This window comes from Sparus aurata, chromosome 10 (genome assembly GCF_900880675.1).
Source record: "Sparus aurata chromosome 10, fSpaAur1.1, whole genome shotgun sequence".
In the NCBI taxonomy this organism is placed as follows: Eukaryota; Metazoa; Chordata; class Actinopteri; order Spariformes; family Sparidae; genus Sparus; species Sparus aurata.
The window spans coordinates 304586-318067 of NC_044196.1; the positions used below are offsets into that span (position 1 = coordinate 304586).

A 13482-nucleotide genomic window follows, 5' to 3' on the forward strand; every position below is an offset into this window, starting at 1 on the left:
ACAAGACAGGAGCAGACTGTCAGCTCCACTCAGAGTGATGTCACACAGTGATGTCATAGTGATGTCACAGTCATGTGTTACCCTGGGCGGTGTTACAGAGGCAGGTGTGTGTGCGCGGCTGTGGTTTGGTTCTCTGTCGGTCCAGAATGTGTTGAACCAACTCCTCGATACTGAAATCACCGGAGCCCACCGAGCACTTCATACTGTGAACTGCAACAAATACTACATGTGAGTATTACAGTACACAGATAATACACGCTAACACTACAGAGTACGCAGATAATACACGCTAACACTACAGAGTACACAGATAATACACGCTAACACTACAGAGTACGCAGATAATACACGCTAACACTACACAGTACACAGATAATACACGCTAACACTACAGAGTACGCAGATAATACACGCTAACACTACAGAGTACACAGATAATACACGCTAACACTACAGAGTACACAGATAATACACGCTAACACTACACAGTACACAGATAATACACGCTAACACTACACAGTACACAGATAATACACGCTAACACTACAGAGTACACAGATAATACACGCTAACACTACAGAGTACACAGATAATACGCATTAACACTACAGAGCACACAGATAATACACGCTAACACTACAGAGCACACAGATAATACACGCTAACACTACAGAGTACACAGATAATACACGCTAACACTACAGAGTACACAGATAATACACGCTAACACTACAGAGTGTGATATTTTTATGTACATGCAGTAAAAGTACTCGTTTCTTACACATGGGCTTCAGCTGGTTCAGCAGGTCGTCCCGGCTCCACCTCACGCTGTCATGGCGGTCGGCCACCGCACACAGCAGCGGACTGCATTTCCCAGAATCCTCCAGGGACGGCACGTTCAGGTAGTGGACCAGCACGATGTCCGGATTCTGTCACACACAGAGACACATATTGATAAATGATTGATTCTCACTATTCTATAATGTGTGTGTGTGTGTGTGTGTGTGTGTGTGTGTGCTGACCTGCAGCAGCCAGTAGCATCGTCTGTGGAATGTCGGCACAATGGAGGAATGGACGTAGCAACCATACAGGCACTGAAAGCAGAGACAGCCGTGAGCATTCATCAGTACTGAAACTATCAGCTGCTGTCCTTCTTCAGAGAGGCTCTCTGGGAGTCATCACTGTGTGGAGTCTGACTGATCTGTGGGGTGGTTTGAGGGATTCTTGGTGCTTTTTACGATGTCAAACTGAGCATAAAGATGATACAAAAGTAAAGTAACGTTACTGATCCTGCTGTGAATGCTGAGCACCCACTCATCCCAGCTACAGTCTGTTCACCCTGCTGGGGAGAGATCCAGACTATGACGCAGCTTCACTCCTGCCATGTGACAAGAGATCCAGACCACCAGACTACAGAGAAGAACCTTTCTGGCCGTCTGGAAAAGGATCCAGACTAAAAGACTAAAGATCAGCTTGTTTCCTGACGCCTGACATCAGATGCTGAGAGAATCACCACAGAATGTTGTTATTGGGTTGTGCTGACCTCCATGCCCTGGACCTTCAGCTTCATGTGGTCCTCTCTCGTCGTTTTCCCATCCTTCCTTTTCTTCCAGCAGTATCCGTCCTTCCTGTACTTCACCTTCTTCCTGTTGTACAGGATGATGCTGCCGTTCTTCGGCCTGGAAGACAGAAACACATCGGTGTTACTGCTGTGAGTCACGTTGTGACGCCCTCAGCTTCGTCTGCCAGGGTCGTCCTGAAGCTGTGGTGTGAGTCGGTGCGTTTACCTGGTTTTCAGAGTGCAGGAGAGCCACTCGTCATGTCTGTCAAATGATATCAGGTACGAAGCGATCTCCTGCAAAACGAACAGAAGAGGAAAGAGAATAACCATCTTGAGACTAAACTGGGTCTCATTAAAACAAGTCATGTGACGACAGATCGGTCAGAGTGGTAGAGATGAGTTCTGTCAGAGAGTAGAGCTGCGTGATGTGATGATGGAAAAACATCTTTATTTCCTTCTTTGTTATTTCTCATGAAGGACGGCAAACGTGGCACAAACCAGTGTGTCAACCAGCCAAGACAAAACCAGCAGCTCATACGTAAAGTAGATCTGCAGTGATTATTCTATTAATCGATCAAATTCAATTTCTATCAGCCTGATGGAGTGACGTGAACAACAGCACCAGCAGCCATTCTGACAGTGAAGGCGGCACACAGGCAGCTCTGTCTGGTCCTCACCTCGTTAGTGTTCCACCTGAGCCGCTCGTTAGGCAGACCGGACAAACGAGGGAGACACTCCAACAGCTTGTTAGGAAGAAACACCTTCCTCGGTCCTTTATTCTCTGCACAGAGACACAGACAGAGAGCAGACGACAGGTTCAGCCACAAAATCAAGTCATACAGTAATAAAGTGTATATTTTAGCACAGGACAAACTGTTGCTAGGAGACGAGAACATCCTCAAAATCATTTTAAAAAATTAACTCGTCTCCATGGCAACAGCTGCAGACAGCGCGGCCGGCGATCTCTGGGAATTGATCTACATGATCATGATGATGCAAAACGATGACATCACAGACAAAGAAAACAGCCGTCTGTGATGTCATCAACAACATTTAGTTACCACAGCAACAGAGCTGGGGGGGGAACTGACCTGTCTCCGTGGAAACCATCTCCTTGTTGCTCATGGCGACGGGTCCATGCAGGATGAGTCTCACACAACGCACGGCTGCCCGCACTGCCCCACTGCGCGCACACACACACACACACACACACACACACACACACACACACACAGTCAATAATCTGATCAATGGCAAACAGGGGCTGTGTTGGGTGTGTGCTGCATTCAGGTGCTCACAGTTAGTGAACAGGATCATGTTGTGATTGATACGCTCACCATCCTCTTTGAGTAATAGATTACTTATTGGCCATTACTCCAGCGTTAGTGTGTGACTCTGAACACACACACAGTCTGCAACAGGACACCAGCATCACACACACACACACACACCTGAAGTCCAAGTTGCTAACACCACACACACACACCTGAAGTCCAAGTTGCTAACACCACACACACACACACTCCCTCAATAGCTCCCTGTTGCCTAGCAACAGTTGAATTTGCACCCACTTTATAGCTGGAGACAGTGTGTGTTCATAACTGTGTGTGTGTGTTGAGTTACATAACATTTACGATTTCACATTCAGTTTCAATCAGTGTGTGAGTGTATGTGTGTGTGTTAGTTAATTGCACATCTGAACACACGTAATAAGTATCATTGAAAAAAACATTAAACACAGTAACAAATGATTGTGATTCTCTCTTTCACACACACACACACACAAACACACGCGCACACACACACACACACACTCCCCGGAGGCCGGGCTCAGACCGCGGACTCGCCTGGCTGCTGTGGCCGCCTCCCGGAGCTTCTCTCCCGGCTGTAGGAGCTCAGCTCCTCCCGACCCGCCGAACAAGCTAACTCTGAAGCTAACGTTAAGACGCTTCTTATATTCGCGTCATTACCGAATGTAACGAGGCGACAGCGCGTGATAACACATCACTAGCTTCCATCATACCCTCAACACTTTACCCAAACCAAACCAAAGACAATCATTGATTCACTAGTTAATAAATAACACTAATGTTTGGTTGTTTAGCTGCTCAGCTAGCCGGCTAGGCTAACGACAGCTACACAGGTCCCTATCAGCAGTGATTAAACACCTCCGACAGCCGAGCTGCAGGGCTTTAGCTCCGGGTCCAAACGAGCTAACCCGGACCGGTCCGCCCACAAGACTCTCTGAATATACCGTGTCTAATAAAACCATTTAAAGAAGCGACACGGGTCGAGCAGCGGCTGATTTAAGGGAAAACAGTCAGTGAAAGCTCCTTTACCTTCCGCCTTCAGCACCGCCGCCATCTTCTCCTTCTCTGACGTCAGTGCGTAGCTACGTGGGAGGCAGAGTGGTGGAGGGGTGGAGATCACCTGTAGATTATAACCTCACTGACTTTCATCTGTACGTGTTTTATAGTCTCATCAACTGGAGAGGTTAAACTTTAACACAGCAACTCTGTTAATGACACGTTAATCTGAGAGTCAAGCTGTCAACTCACCTGACACCTCCACCCTTCACCCCACCTGAGACCTCCACCCTTCACCTCACCTGAGACCTCCACCCTTCACCCCACCTGAGACCTCCACTCTTCACCCCGCCTGAGATCTCCACCCTTCATCCCACCTGAGACCTCCACCCTTCACCCCACCTGAGACCTCCACTCTTCACCCCGCCTGAGATCTCCACCCTTCACCTCACCTGAGACCTCCACCCTTCACCTCACCTAAGACCTCCACTCTTCACCTCACCTGAGACCTCCACCCTTCACCTCACCTGAGACCTCCACCCTTCACCCCACCTGAGACCTCCACCCTCCACCCCACCTGACGCCTCCACCCTTCATCCCACCTGAGATCTCCACCCTCCACCTCACCTGAGACCTCCACCCTTCACCCCGCCTGAGACCACCACTCTTCACCCCGCCTGAGACCACCACCCTTCACCTTACCTGAGACCTCCACCCTCCACCCCACCTGACGCCTCCACCCTTCATCCCACCTGAGATCTCCATCCTCCACCTTACCTGAGATCTCCACCCTTCACCTTACCTGAGATCTCCACCCTTCACCCCACCTGAGCCCTCCACCCTTCACCCCACCTGAGACCTCCACCCTTCACCCCACCTGAGACCTCCACTCTTCACCCCACCTGAGACCTCCACCCTCCACCCCACCTGACGCCTCCACCCTTCATCCCACCTGAGATCTCCACCCTCCACCTCACCTGAGACCTCCACCCTTCACCCCACCTGAGACCTCCACTCTTCACCTCACCTGAGACCTCCACCCTTCACCCCACCTGAGACCTCCACTCTTCACCCCACCTGAGACCTCCACCCTCCACCTCACCTGAGACCTCCACTCTTCACCTCACCTGAGACCTCCACCCTTCATCCCACCTGAGACTTCCACCCTTCATCCCACCTGAGATCTCCACCCTTCACCTCACCTGAGACCTCCACTCTTCACCCCACCTGACGCCTCCGCTCTTCACCTCACCTGACGCCTCCACCTCTTCACCTCACCTGAGACCTCCACTCTTCAGCCTCACCTCGACGCCCCACTCTTCACCCCACCTGAGACCTCCACTCTTCACCCCACCTGAGACCTCCACTCTTCATCCCACCTGACGTCTCCACTCTTAACCCCACCTGAGACCTCCACCCTTCACCCCACCTGAGACCTCCACCCTTCACCTCACCTGAGACCTCCACTCTTCACCCTCACCTGAGACCTCCACTCTTCACCCCACCTGAGACCTCCACTCTTCATCCCACCTGACGCCTCCACTCTTCACCCCACCTGAGACCTCCACTCTTCATCCCACCTGACGCCTCCACCATTCACCTCACCTGAGACCTCCACTCTTCATCCCACCTGACGCCTCCACTCTTCACCTCACCTGAGACCTCCACTCTTCACCCCACCTGATGCCTCCACCCTTCATCCCACCTGAGACCTCCACTCTTCATCCCACCTGAGACCTCCACTCTTCATCCCACCTGACGCCTCCACTCTTCACCTCACCTGACGCCTCCACCCTTCATCCCACCTGAGACCTCCACTCTTCACCCCACCTGAGACCTCCACTCTTCACCTCACCTGAGACCTCCACTCTTCACCTCACCTGACGCCTCCACTCTTCACCCCACCTGAGACCTCCACTCTTCACCCCACCTGAGACCTCCACTCTTCATCCCACCTGACGCCTCCACTCTTCACCTCACCTGAGACCTCCACTCTTCACCCCACCTGAGACCTCCACCCTTCACCTCACCTGAGACCTCCACCCTTCACTTCACCTGACAGCTCCACCCTTCACCCCACCTGAGACCTCCACCCTTCACCCCACCTGAAACCTCCACTCTTCACCCCACCTGAAACCTCCGCTCTTCACCTCACCTGAGACCTCCACCCTTCACTTCACCTGACGCCTCCACCCTTCACCTCACCTGAGACCTCCACTCTTCATCCCACCTGACGCCTCCACCCTTCACCTCACCTGAGACCTCCACTCTTCATCCCACCTGACGCCTCCACCCTTCACCTCACCTGAGACCTCCACTCTTCATCCCACCTGACGCCTCCACCCTTCACCTCACCTGAGACCTCCACTCTTCACCCCACCTGACGCCTCCGCTCTTCACCTCACCTGACGCCTCAACCCTTCACCTCACCTGGGACCTCCACCCTTCACCTCACCTGAGACCTCCACTCTTCACCCCACCTGAGACCTCCACTCTTCACCCCACCTGAGACCTCCACTCTTCACCTCACCTGAGACCTCCACTCTTCACCCCACCTGAGACCTCCACTCTTCATCCCACCTGACGCCTCCACTCTTCATCCCACCTGACGCCTCCACTCTTCACCCCACCTGAGACCTCCACTCTTCACCCCACCTGAGACCTCCACTCTTCATCCCACCTGACGTCTCCACTCTTAACCCCTCCTGAGACCTCCACCCTTCACCCCACCTGAGACCTCCACCCTTCACCTCACCTGAGACCTCCACTCTTCACCTCACCTGAGACCTCCACTCTTCACCCCACCTGAGACCTCCACTCTTCATCCCACCTGACGCCTCCACTCTTCACCCCACCTGAGACCTCCACTCTTCATCCCACCTGACGCCTCCACCCTTCACCTCACCTGAGACCTCCACTCTTCATCCCACCTGACGCCTCCACTCTTCACCTCACCTGAGACCTCCACTCTTCACCCCACCTGATGCCTCCACCCTTCATCCCACCTGAGACCTCCACTCTTCATCCCACCTGAGACCTCCACTCTTCATCCCACCTGACGCCTCCACTCTTCACCTCACCTGACGCCTCCACTCTTCACCTCACCTGACGCCTCCACCCTTCATCCCACCTGAGACCTCCACTCTTCACCCCACCTGAGACCTCCACTCTTCACCTCACCTGAGACCTCCACTCTTCACCTCACCTGACGCCTCCACTCTTCACCCCACCTGAGACCTCCACTCTTCACCCCACCTGAGACCTCCACTCTTCATCCCACCTGACGCCTCCACTCTTCACCTCACCTGAGACCTCCACTCTTCACCCCACCTGAGACCTCCACCCTTCACCTCACCTGAGACCTCCACCCTTCACTTCACCTGACAGCTCCACCCTTCACCCCACCTGAGACCTCCACCCTTCACCCCACCTGAAACCTCCACTCTTCACCCCACCTGAAACCTCCGCTCTTCACCTCACCTGAGACCTCCACCCTTCACTTCACCTGACGCCTCCACCCTTCACCTCACCTGAGACCTCCACTCTTCATCCCACCTGACGCCTCCACCCTTCACCTCACCTGAGACCTCCACTCTTCACTAGCCTCCCCTCCCACCTGAGACCTCCACCCTTCACCTCACCTGAGACCTCCACTCTTCACCTCACCTGAGACCTCCACCCTTCACCTCACCAGACAGCTCCACCCTTCACCTCACCTGACAGCTCCACTACTTCACTTCACCTAGCACTTTCAATCCTTCACTTCACCTGACAGGTGGAGCAAACCTCAGGTGTGTCACAGCAGGTGGATGTGTGTCTTGCCTTCAATTTTTTCCCTGTGTGTGTATGAGGACTCTACTGCAAAAAAATGTACTTTTGGGTACTAAAAAAATAACTTGAACTTGAGGTGTTCAGCAGGTAGAACAAACCTCAGAATTGTGACACACAGACATCTTAATAATATTCTGAATAATCATTTTACGGGAAAATATATTTCCTTAAAAATGAGCCTACAGGTGAGCCTACAGGTGAGCCTGTAAGCTCCGCCCCTTTCCTTAATAAGCACCAACATTTATGACTTTATGTAACATGTCATGACCCTTTTTCTCCTAACATGTACTTTGAGATGTCTTATATTTATGAAACATTGTGTTATTGTTTACATCTGGACTTCTGGAACTGACACATCAGAAGGTTCTGGTTCTGGTCGTCCTCTGGGCTGCTGGACGTGGACCAGACTGTGATGTGAACAGTGTTTGTTTCACTGATGAGCAGGTCTTTGAAAGTGTTCCCAGAACTGCAGCGGACACATTTATCAGAGCTCAAAGGTTCTGAGTTCTGGAGACGGACACTGACAGACTGAAGCTTTCAGAGGAGATCCAGGCAGCTCACTGGATGTTTTAGATCTAGAGAAACAGAACATCTTCATTTCCTTCATCAAACAGTTTAAATGTCTCTTAAATAACAGATTTGCTTCTGTCATGTGATCTCACTGAGAGAAGCTTCACTGTTTATCATTTCAGGACGTCAGAGATCGACTCAAACTACCAGAGCCGTTTCTTTAAAGGCTACAGACAAATCTTCAAGTCCGGCTTTCTCTTCAGCTCCAGAACATGTCAAGTCATTTCCCTCGTGTGTTTCTTGTTCATTGTGAAATGCTGTGTTGTGAAATGAGAAGTAAACAGATCAGAATCAGACACACAGAGATCAGAGACGTGTAGAGAAAAATATCTGTGGTTTATTTTGTATAAAAGCGGAGCATGTCGTCCAGCAGGAGGCTCGCTGAGCTCTTCACCTCTCTGACTGCTTCACCTTTCCAAAAACTAAACCAACAACTGCTTCAAAAAAACCAGCAGGTGACCGTCTCTTCACGTCGACACCAGTCCAGTGGAAGTGTTGGTGGGAGGCCAGAGTTTAACTGAAGCTTCACCTTCACCGGTTTTATTCATTCACATCAAAACAAGAACGTTAAAACTCTGTCGGTCTGGATTCAACCAGAGACGAGAACAGAACAGATGAAGAACTCTGATTTAAAGGAACCAAACTGCTGATTTCAGACGGTTAAATCCTGAACGTCTCGTCCTCCTGCAGAGATACAAAGTTCAGCTATCAAAGATTTAAAGTTCATTTTTTCATTTTAGTTCTGTTTAATTTTCAGGTTTGAACTCTTTCATCTCCGTCCTTCGGTCACTGCAGACGTCTTGTTCTGTGTCGACAAACAAAGAACTCACAACAGAAGCTGTAGCTTCAGTTTCATGTCGACTTTTCATCTTTGTTGTTAGACTTTGACAGTTTACATGCAGACTTGTACAGTCTGTTTACAACAGCTCATTAAAACCCTCAACATCCTTTCATAAAGCGTGACGAGCAGAATGAACACGAGGCGGACGAAGACACTTTGACCAGCAAACACGGATCTGTCATATTCCATCACTCCAATTAACCTAACGGTCCAGCTGGTGTCAGCATCATGTCGCTGCATGTTCAAACATTCCCTCTGTATCTGACACAACTGACTTCTTCACTTTATCATCATTTCATAAATGATAAGTTGAGTTACACGACAGAAGAAGCAGCGTGTTGTTCCGAATCTCTCTGACCATCAGACGACTCCGTGACTGCCGAGCTTTTATTGTGAAACACTTACAGGAAGTGTTGACAGCAGCTGAACAACGATCAGGAAGAGCAGATTCACCAAGTGTCTCTTCGTCAGTTTCAAACTGCTGTCAACACTTCCTGTATGCATTTCATATTAAAAGTCTATCGCTGACATTCAGGCTGGAAAACTTTTAATGTGAAACATCTGGAGGAAGTGATACGAAAACAAGAACTGGAGTGGGGAGTTGGATTAAAGTTGTTTGTGTGTTTCATTTATCTCATCCATCAGTGACGGCCTTCATTTGTTTGTTCGTTGAGGCGCCGTGACGATTTGAATTTCTTCTTTCTGAATAATCTGACGTTAAATCAACGATCGGTTCTCGAGCAGAATGTTCCTTTAAATCAGAGTCCGAAAAATAAAGACACTAACAAACATCAGCTTCAGTCAAACGAAGGCGACCAAACGTGTGTGAGCAGAGAATAAAAAGCAGCTGGACGACTGCGTCAGAGAAACAGGAAGAAGAGTTAAGACTTCATCTGACAAGCAATCAATAACCAATATCTGATCAGCTTCATCAACAGGGGAGGAAGTAAAAAAAAAAGATGGGGACGAGGAAGAGAGGTCGGGTTACAGTGAGAAGAAAGACCAGCTCAGTTTAAACTCCACAGGAACAAGTGTGTGTGTGTGTGTGTGTTGTGTGTGTGTGTGTGTGTGTGGTGTGTGGGTGTGGTAGGCGGGGTCATGATTGGCGTCATGTGTTGGGCTCGGCTGCAGGGTCAGAGGTCATCACATGCCCTGCCTGATGCTCTGGATGATCTGGAAGATGGCTGAAAGACACAGATCACATGTATTTGATTACTGATTGGACAAACTGTGCAACATTCCATCTTTAGATCGATTGCTGGACGTCACAGACTCGTTCCTTCATGACAGAAGGCAGTTTGTGATGTAAAAAAAAATATAAAACATGGACAGATTCGTGAAGTTTTGGGTCGTTTCATCAGCTCGATGTTTTCAGGACATTTTGACGCTTTCAGTGATGCAGCAGTTCTGCAGAAAAACCACAGAGATCTGATCAGCTGTGCAGGAAGCAGATAAAGATTCTCCATAGTCACGACTGTAAACATGGATTTCAGCACTGAGGCTCTGCTGCTGTCAGACTCTCACAGGTGGATCAATAAGGATCAACAGATCGCTGCTCTTCGTCCTGACAAACTCTTCTGTATAAAAGACCGCCGCTCGTCTGCATCCTCTCGACTGTCTGACAAGTTTAAATAATGTTTACAGAGTTCAACAACGATCCCAGGCTTCAGTGATTCAGAAATAATTAAAGAAATCAAAAGAGAGAAATCCAGTTTCTCCAATCTGTCCAGAGTGAACCCTCCTCTCATACAAATCTATAAAGGATCTCTGAAAAAGAAAACAAACCAACACGTCCAGCGCTGTCAGAGAGTTTCCTACAGTAGCAGGCTAATGCTAAGCTAGCTGTGTAGGTTGAAGAGATACTCACCTGATCCACAAACCACAAAGACGAACAGAGCGAGCAGCCACGGGCCCACCGGAGACTTCTCCTCGTTAACAGGCCGCTGAAACACACACACACATATCAATCAATAAATAAATCAATAAATAAATAAATAATCAACACAACAGATGACAGAAAACTACCCTGCAGTTATTTATTGCTTTCTTGTCCAAGATATTCAGTTCTAGATTGTTGACTGTTTTATGGATTCAAACTGAGCGATTCAGTGAGGACATAATGTGCAGATTAACGCACAGACCTGCAAGTGCAGCGCTGAGCATTCTGGGTAAGGAGCTGCTCGCTTCAGGCTAACAGAACATATATTCAAAAAGGCCAAGAGAGGGGACAACTCAAGAATATGTGACTCAACACCTTATATAGCATTAATTATATTGTGATGGCTGAATTAAACCTGCACAGAGTGGACAACAAATCAGTTACAATCGCATGAACAGTCAGAATATCTTTAGGCCCAGACTGAGATCCAGGTCCAGGTGGTCAGGAGGTCTAATGAGGGTCTCAGTCCTCTCACACTGCTGTGACAGATGACAGCACCTTGCTAAGAGACCCAAGTACGTGCTAATCACGAACTCCGCTGACAAATGTGTGGTATTTACGGCTGCTCTCTATGTTTGCAGGAGTAAACCCACAGATCACCAACATGTGATCTGTATTCACACCGTGTGGGGCCCTGCTTTCAATTCGTCTCGTGCAGAATTAGTAAGAACACGATTTATAACGAACACACACATGTTCTTCCAGCAGATGTGCAGTGTGGCGCCTCCGCCCACTGCAGTGTTGACAGCGGGCAGGATGCGTGAGAGGCGGACTGGACCTCACCGTGTCCCCCTAACAAGACCCGACAGGGACGGAGAGTGTGCGCCGAACTGAAGCCGAAACTGTCAGTCAGGTCCAGCTGAAGGCTTCAGTACCACAGTCCTGACGTGCAGCTGTGCACAGAGGCGACACCACATGAACGTGACAGATGTTTGATGGAGTCTGGCTCGGTGTCGCCTACAGCAGCGGTTAGCTGTGTCGGTCGGTGTCCACAGACGTCAGCTGAGACTGTTTCACTATAATCTGTAACAACATGTGAAGACATCTCGGCCTCTTGATGTCAGACTGTGCTGAAACACGTCGATCGTGCAGCTGTACATGCTAATGCTAAAGCTAGCTTCGTCAACGCTGAGCGCAAACTGCATCGCAGCTTCCGTCACCGAGTCGCATTTTAACCGAGCAGCTAAACTGCAGCAGGCACATTAAATACTTTAAGCAACACAAAATATATAATGTATATTATAAAAGAGAGGCTGCCAGCTGTGTGCTGGTGGCCTCGATCTGTAGCGGAGTGTTAGCTAGCTGGTTAGCCGTTAGCCCGGCTGTCAGTACCGAGGTTTTCTGGACGTGTCCCCGCTGTGTGATGGTCTTGCTGTGCCGCTCGTTCGCCACTTTCATCCGCTGCACCGCCGACATGTTTGAGGTTTAACGGCCTGGACCAGGAGGACGGAGAGCCGGGGACGGCCGGGAGGAGGAGACGGTGGAGGAGCGCCGGTTACCAGTGAAAGCGTTCCGCGGGAGGTGAGGAGTCTCCGCCGGGGTTTGTTTCCGTGTTGCTCCGAATGAAATGCTAACCGTGAGCTAGCTGCTAGCGTGCTAGAGTGAGCTATGAAGGGGCTGGCCCGGTCACGTGACAGGGGAGGATTCAAAATGGCTCCCTGCTGCCCTCTAGTGGCGGGAAGAAGCGCTAGAGTCCAGAATGATGTTCTGAATGATCAGACTGTATCAGTACCACTGCACCCTTCTGGTTCCGGTCCACCTCAGCCCGGGTCTGTATGATCCACACTGTTCCAACACATCCACACTGTTCTCTGAGTTCTTTAGACCCGTCTCACACTGGCACCTCTTAACCCACATAACCTGCTCCGGACCAGAACCAGCAAGCCGGGTTAGCCCACTTTGGACATGCCAGTGTGAATGCTCCCTTATGTAAAGGGAACGTTCGCCCAATGCTAATGAAACGGTCCTTTAAACAGAACGTTTGTAAATCACTTCGCTGACGGTTCTTGTGTTTATTGATTTGTGTTGTTTTCATGTGTGTAAACAAATAAAATCAGACAACAAAATAAACAGTTTGACTTTTTTGTAAAATTATATTCACACAATATGGAATAAAATTCACTGTCCATAGAAAGTCAATATTAAACCCTTAAAATGATGATTAATGAGAAAATAAATCGACATGAACCAGAAAGAGTTTCTTCATTTTATTACATTCTGCAGTCAGACTGCAGTAGGTCGACACACACACACACACACACACACGTCTGCATGTTAAACACATGGTCGTCTCACACACACACACACACACACACACACCACAACACACAGTGCTCTGCTGGTGTGTAGGAGCCAGGGGTCAGGGGTCAGGGCGGGGTCATTAGTAGGATTCCAGAGGAAGTAGAAGACGTCTCCTCTGAGGTCTACCTGTGTC

The 13482-nt window shown here is 49.6% G+C and overlaps 4 protein-coding genes across 8 annotated transcripts in view; all 4 read right to left on the reverse strand.

Moving 5' to 3' along the window:
• camta2 (calmodulin binding transcription activator 2) overlaps positions 1-4029 on the reverse strand; it is a 22585-nt gene extending 18556 nt beyond the window's left edge. For 3 of the 4 annotated variants that reach the window (XM_030431126.1, XM_030431127.1, XM_030431123.1), the window contains exons 1-8: positions 3901-4029; positions 2653-2744; positions 2239-2342; positions 1788-1855; positions 1544-1679; positions 1023-1094; positions 782-929; positions 82-210 (exon numbers count right to left, since the gene is read on the reverse strand). In XM_030431126.1, the coding sequence (XP_030286986.1) occupies positions 82-210; positions 782-929; positions 1023-1094; positions 1544-1679; positions 1788-1855; positions 2239-2342; positions 2653-2686 (691 nt within the window). In that variant the 5' untranslated portion in view covers positions 2687-2744; positions 3901-4029. The other variant, XM_030431125.1, reaches the window with a different exon arrangement.
• Positions 984-13482, reverse strand: part of LOC115590086 (stress-associated endoplasmic reticulum protein 1-like) — a 17086-nt gene continuing 4587 nt past the window's right edge. Inside the window, exon 4 of one of the 2 annotated variants that reach the window (XR_003985653.1) lies at positions 984-1017. The gene's annotated coding sequence lies outside the window, so the exon portion shown is untranslated. Of the gene's footprint in view, positions 1018-8583; positions 10183-13482 lie in introns of those variants that run through there. The other variant, XR_003985654.1, reaches the window with a different exon arrangement.
• Positions 2846-13482, reverse strand: part of LOC115590082 (C-type natriuretic peptide 2-like) — a 21085-nt gene continuing 10448 nt past the window's right edge. Inside the window, exon 4 of the transcript XR_003985652.1 lies at positions 2846-3012. The gene's annotated coding sequence lies outside the window, so the exon portion shown is untranslated. The remainder of the gene's footprint in view (positions 3013-13482) is intronic.
• LOC115590087 (stress-associated endoplasmic reticulum protein 1) lies at positions 8584-12699 on the reverse strand. Its single transcript, XM_030431353.1, has 3 exons — positions 12381-12699; positions 10977-11052; positions 8584-10293 (listed from the first exon to the last, which is right to left on the reverse strand). The coding sequence occupies exons 1-3, from the start codon at positions 12462-12464 to the stop codon at positions 10253-10255; spliced, it is 201 nt and encodes a 66-aa protein (XP_030287213.1). The 5' UTR covers positions 12465-12699; the 3' UTR covers positions 8584-10252.

Bases quoted from the DNA above. Each gene is read 5' to 3' on its own strand.
- LOC115590087 (XM_030431353.1), bottom strand. From the start codon at position 12,464: ATGTCGGCGGTGCAGCGGATGAAAGTGGCGAACGAGCGGCACAGCAAG. The intron at 11,053-12,380 runs GTACTGACAGCC...TGTGTGTTTCAG, and splicing joins GACACGTCCAGAAAACCTCG to CGGCCTGTTAACGAGGAGAA. The intron at 10,294-10,976 runs GTGAGTATCTCT...TGTGTCTTTCAG, and splicing joins CTTTGTGGTTTGTGGATCAG to CCATCTTCCAGATCATCCAG.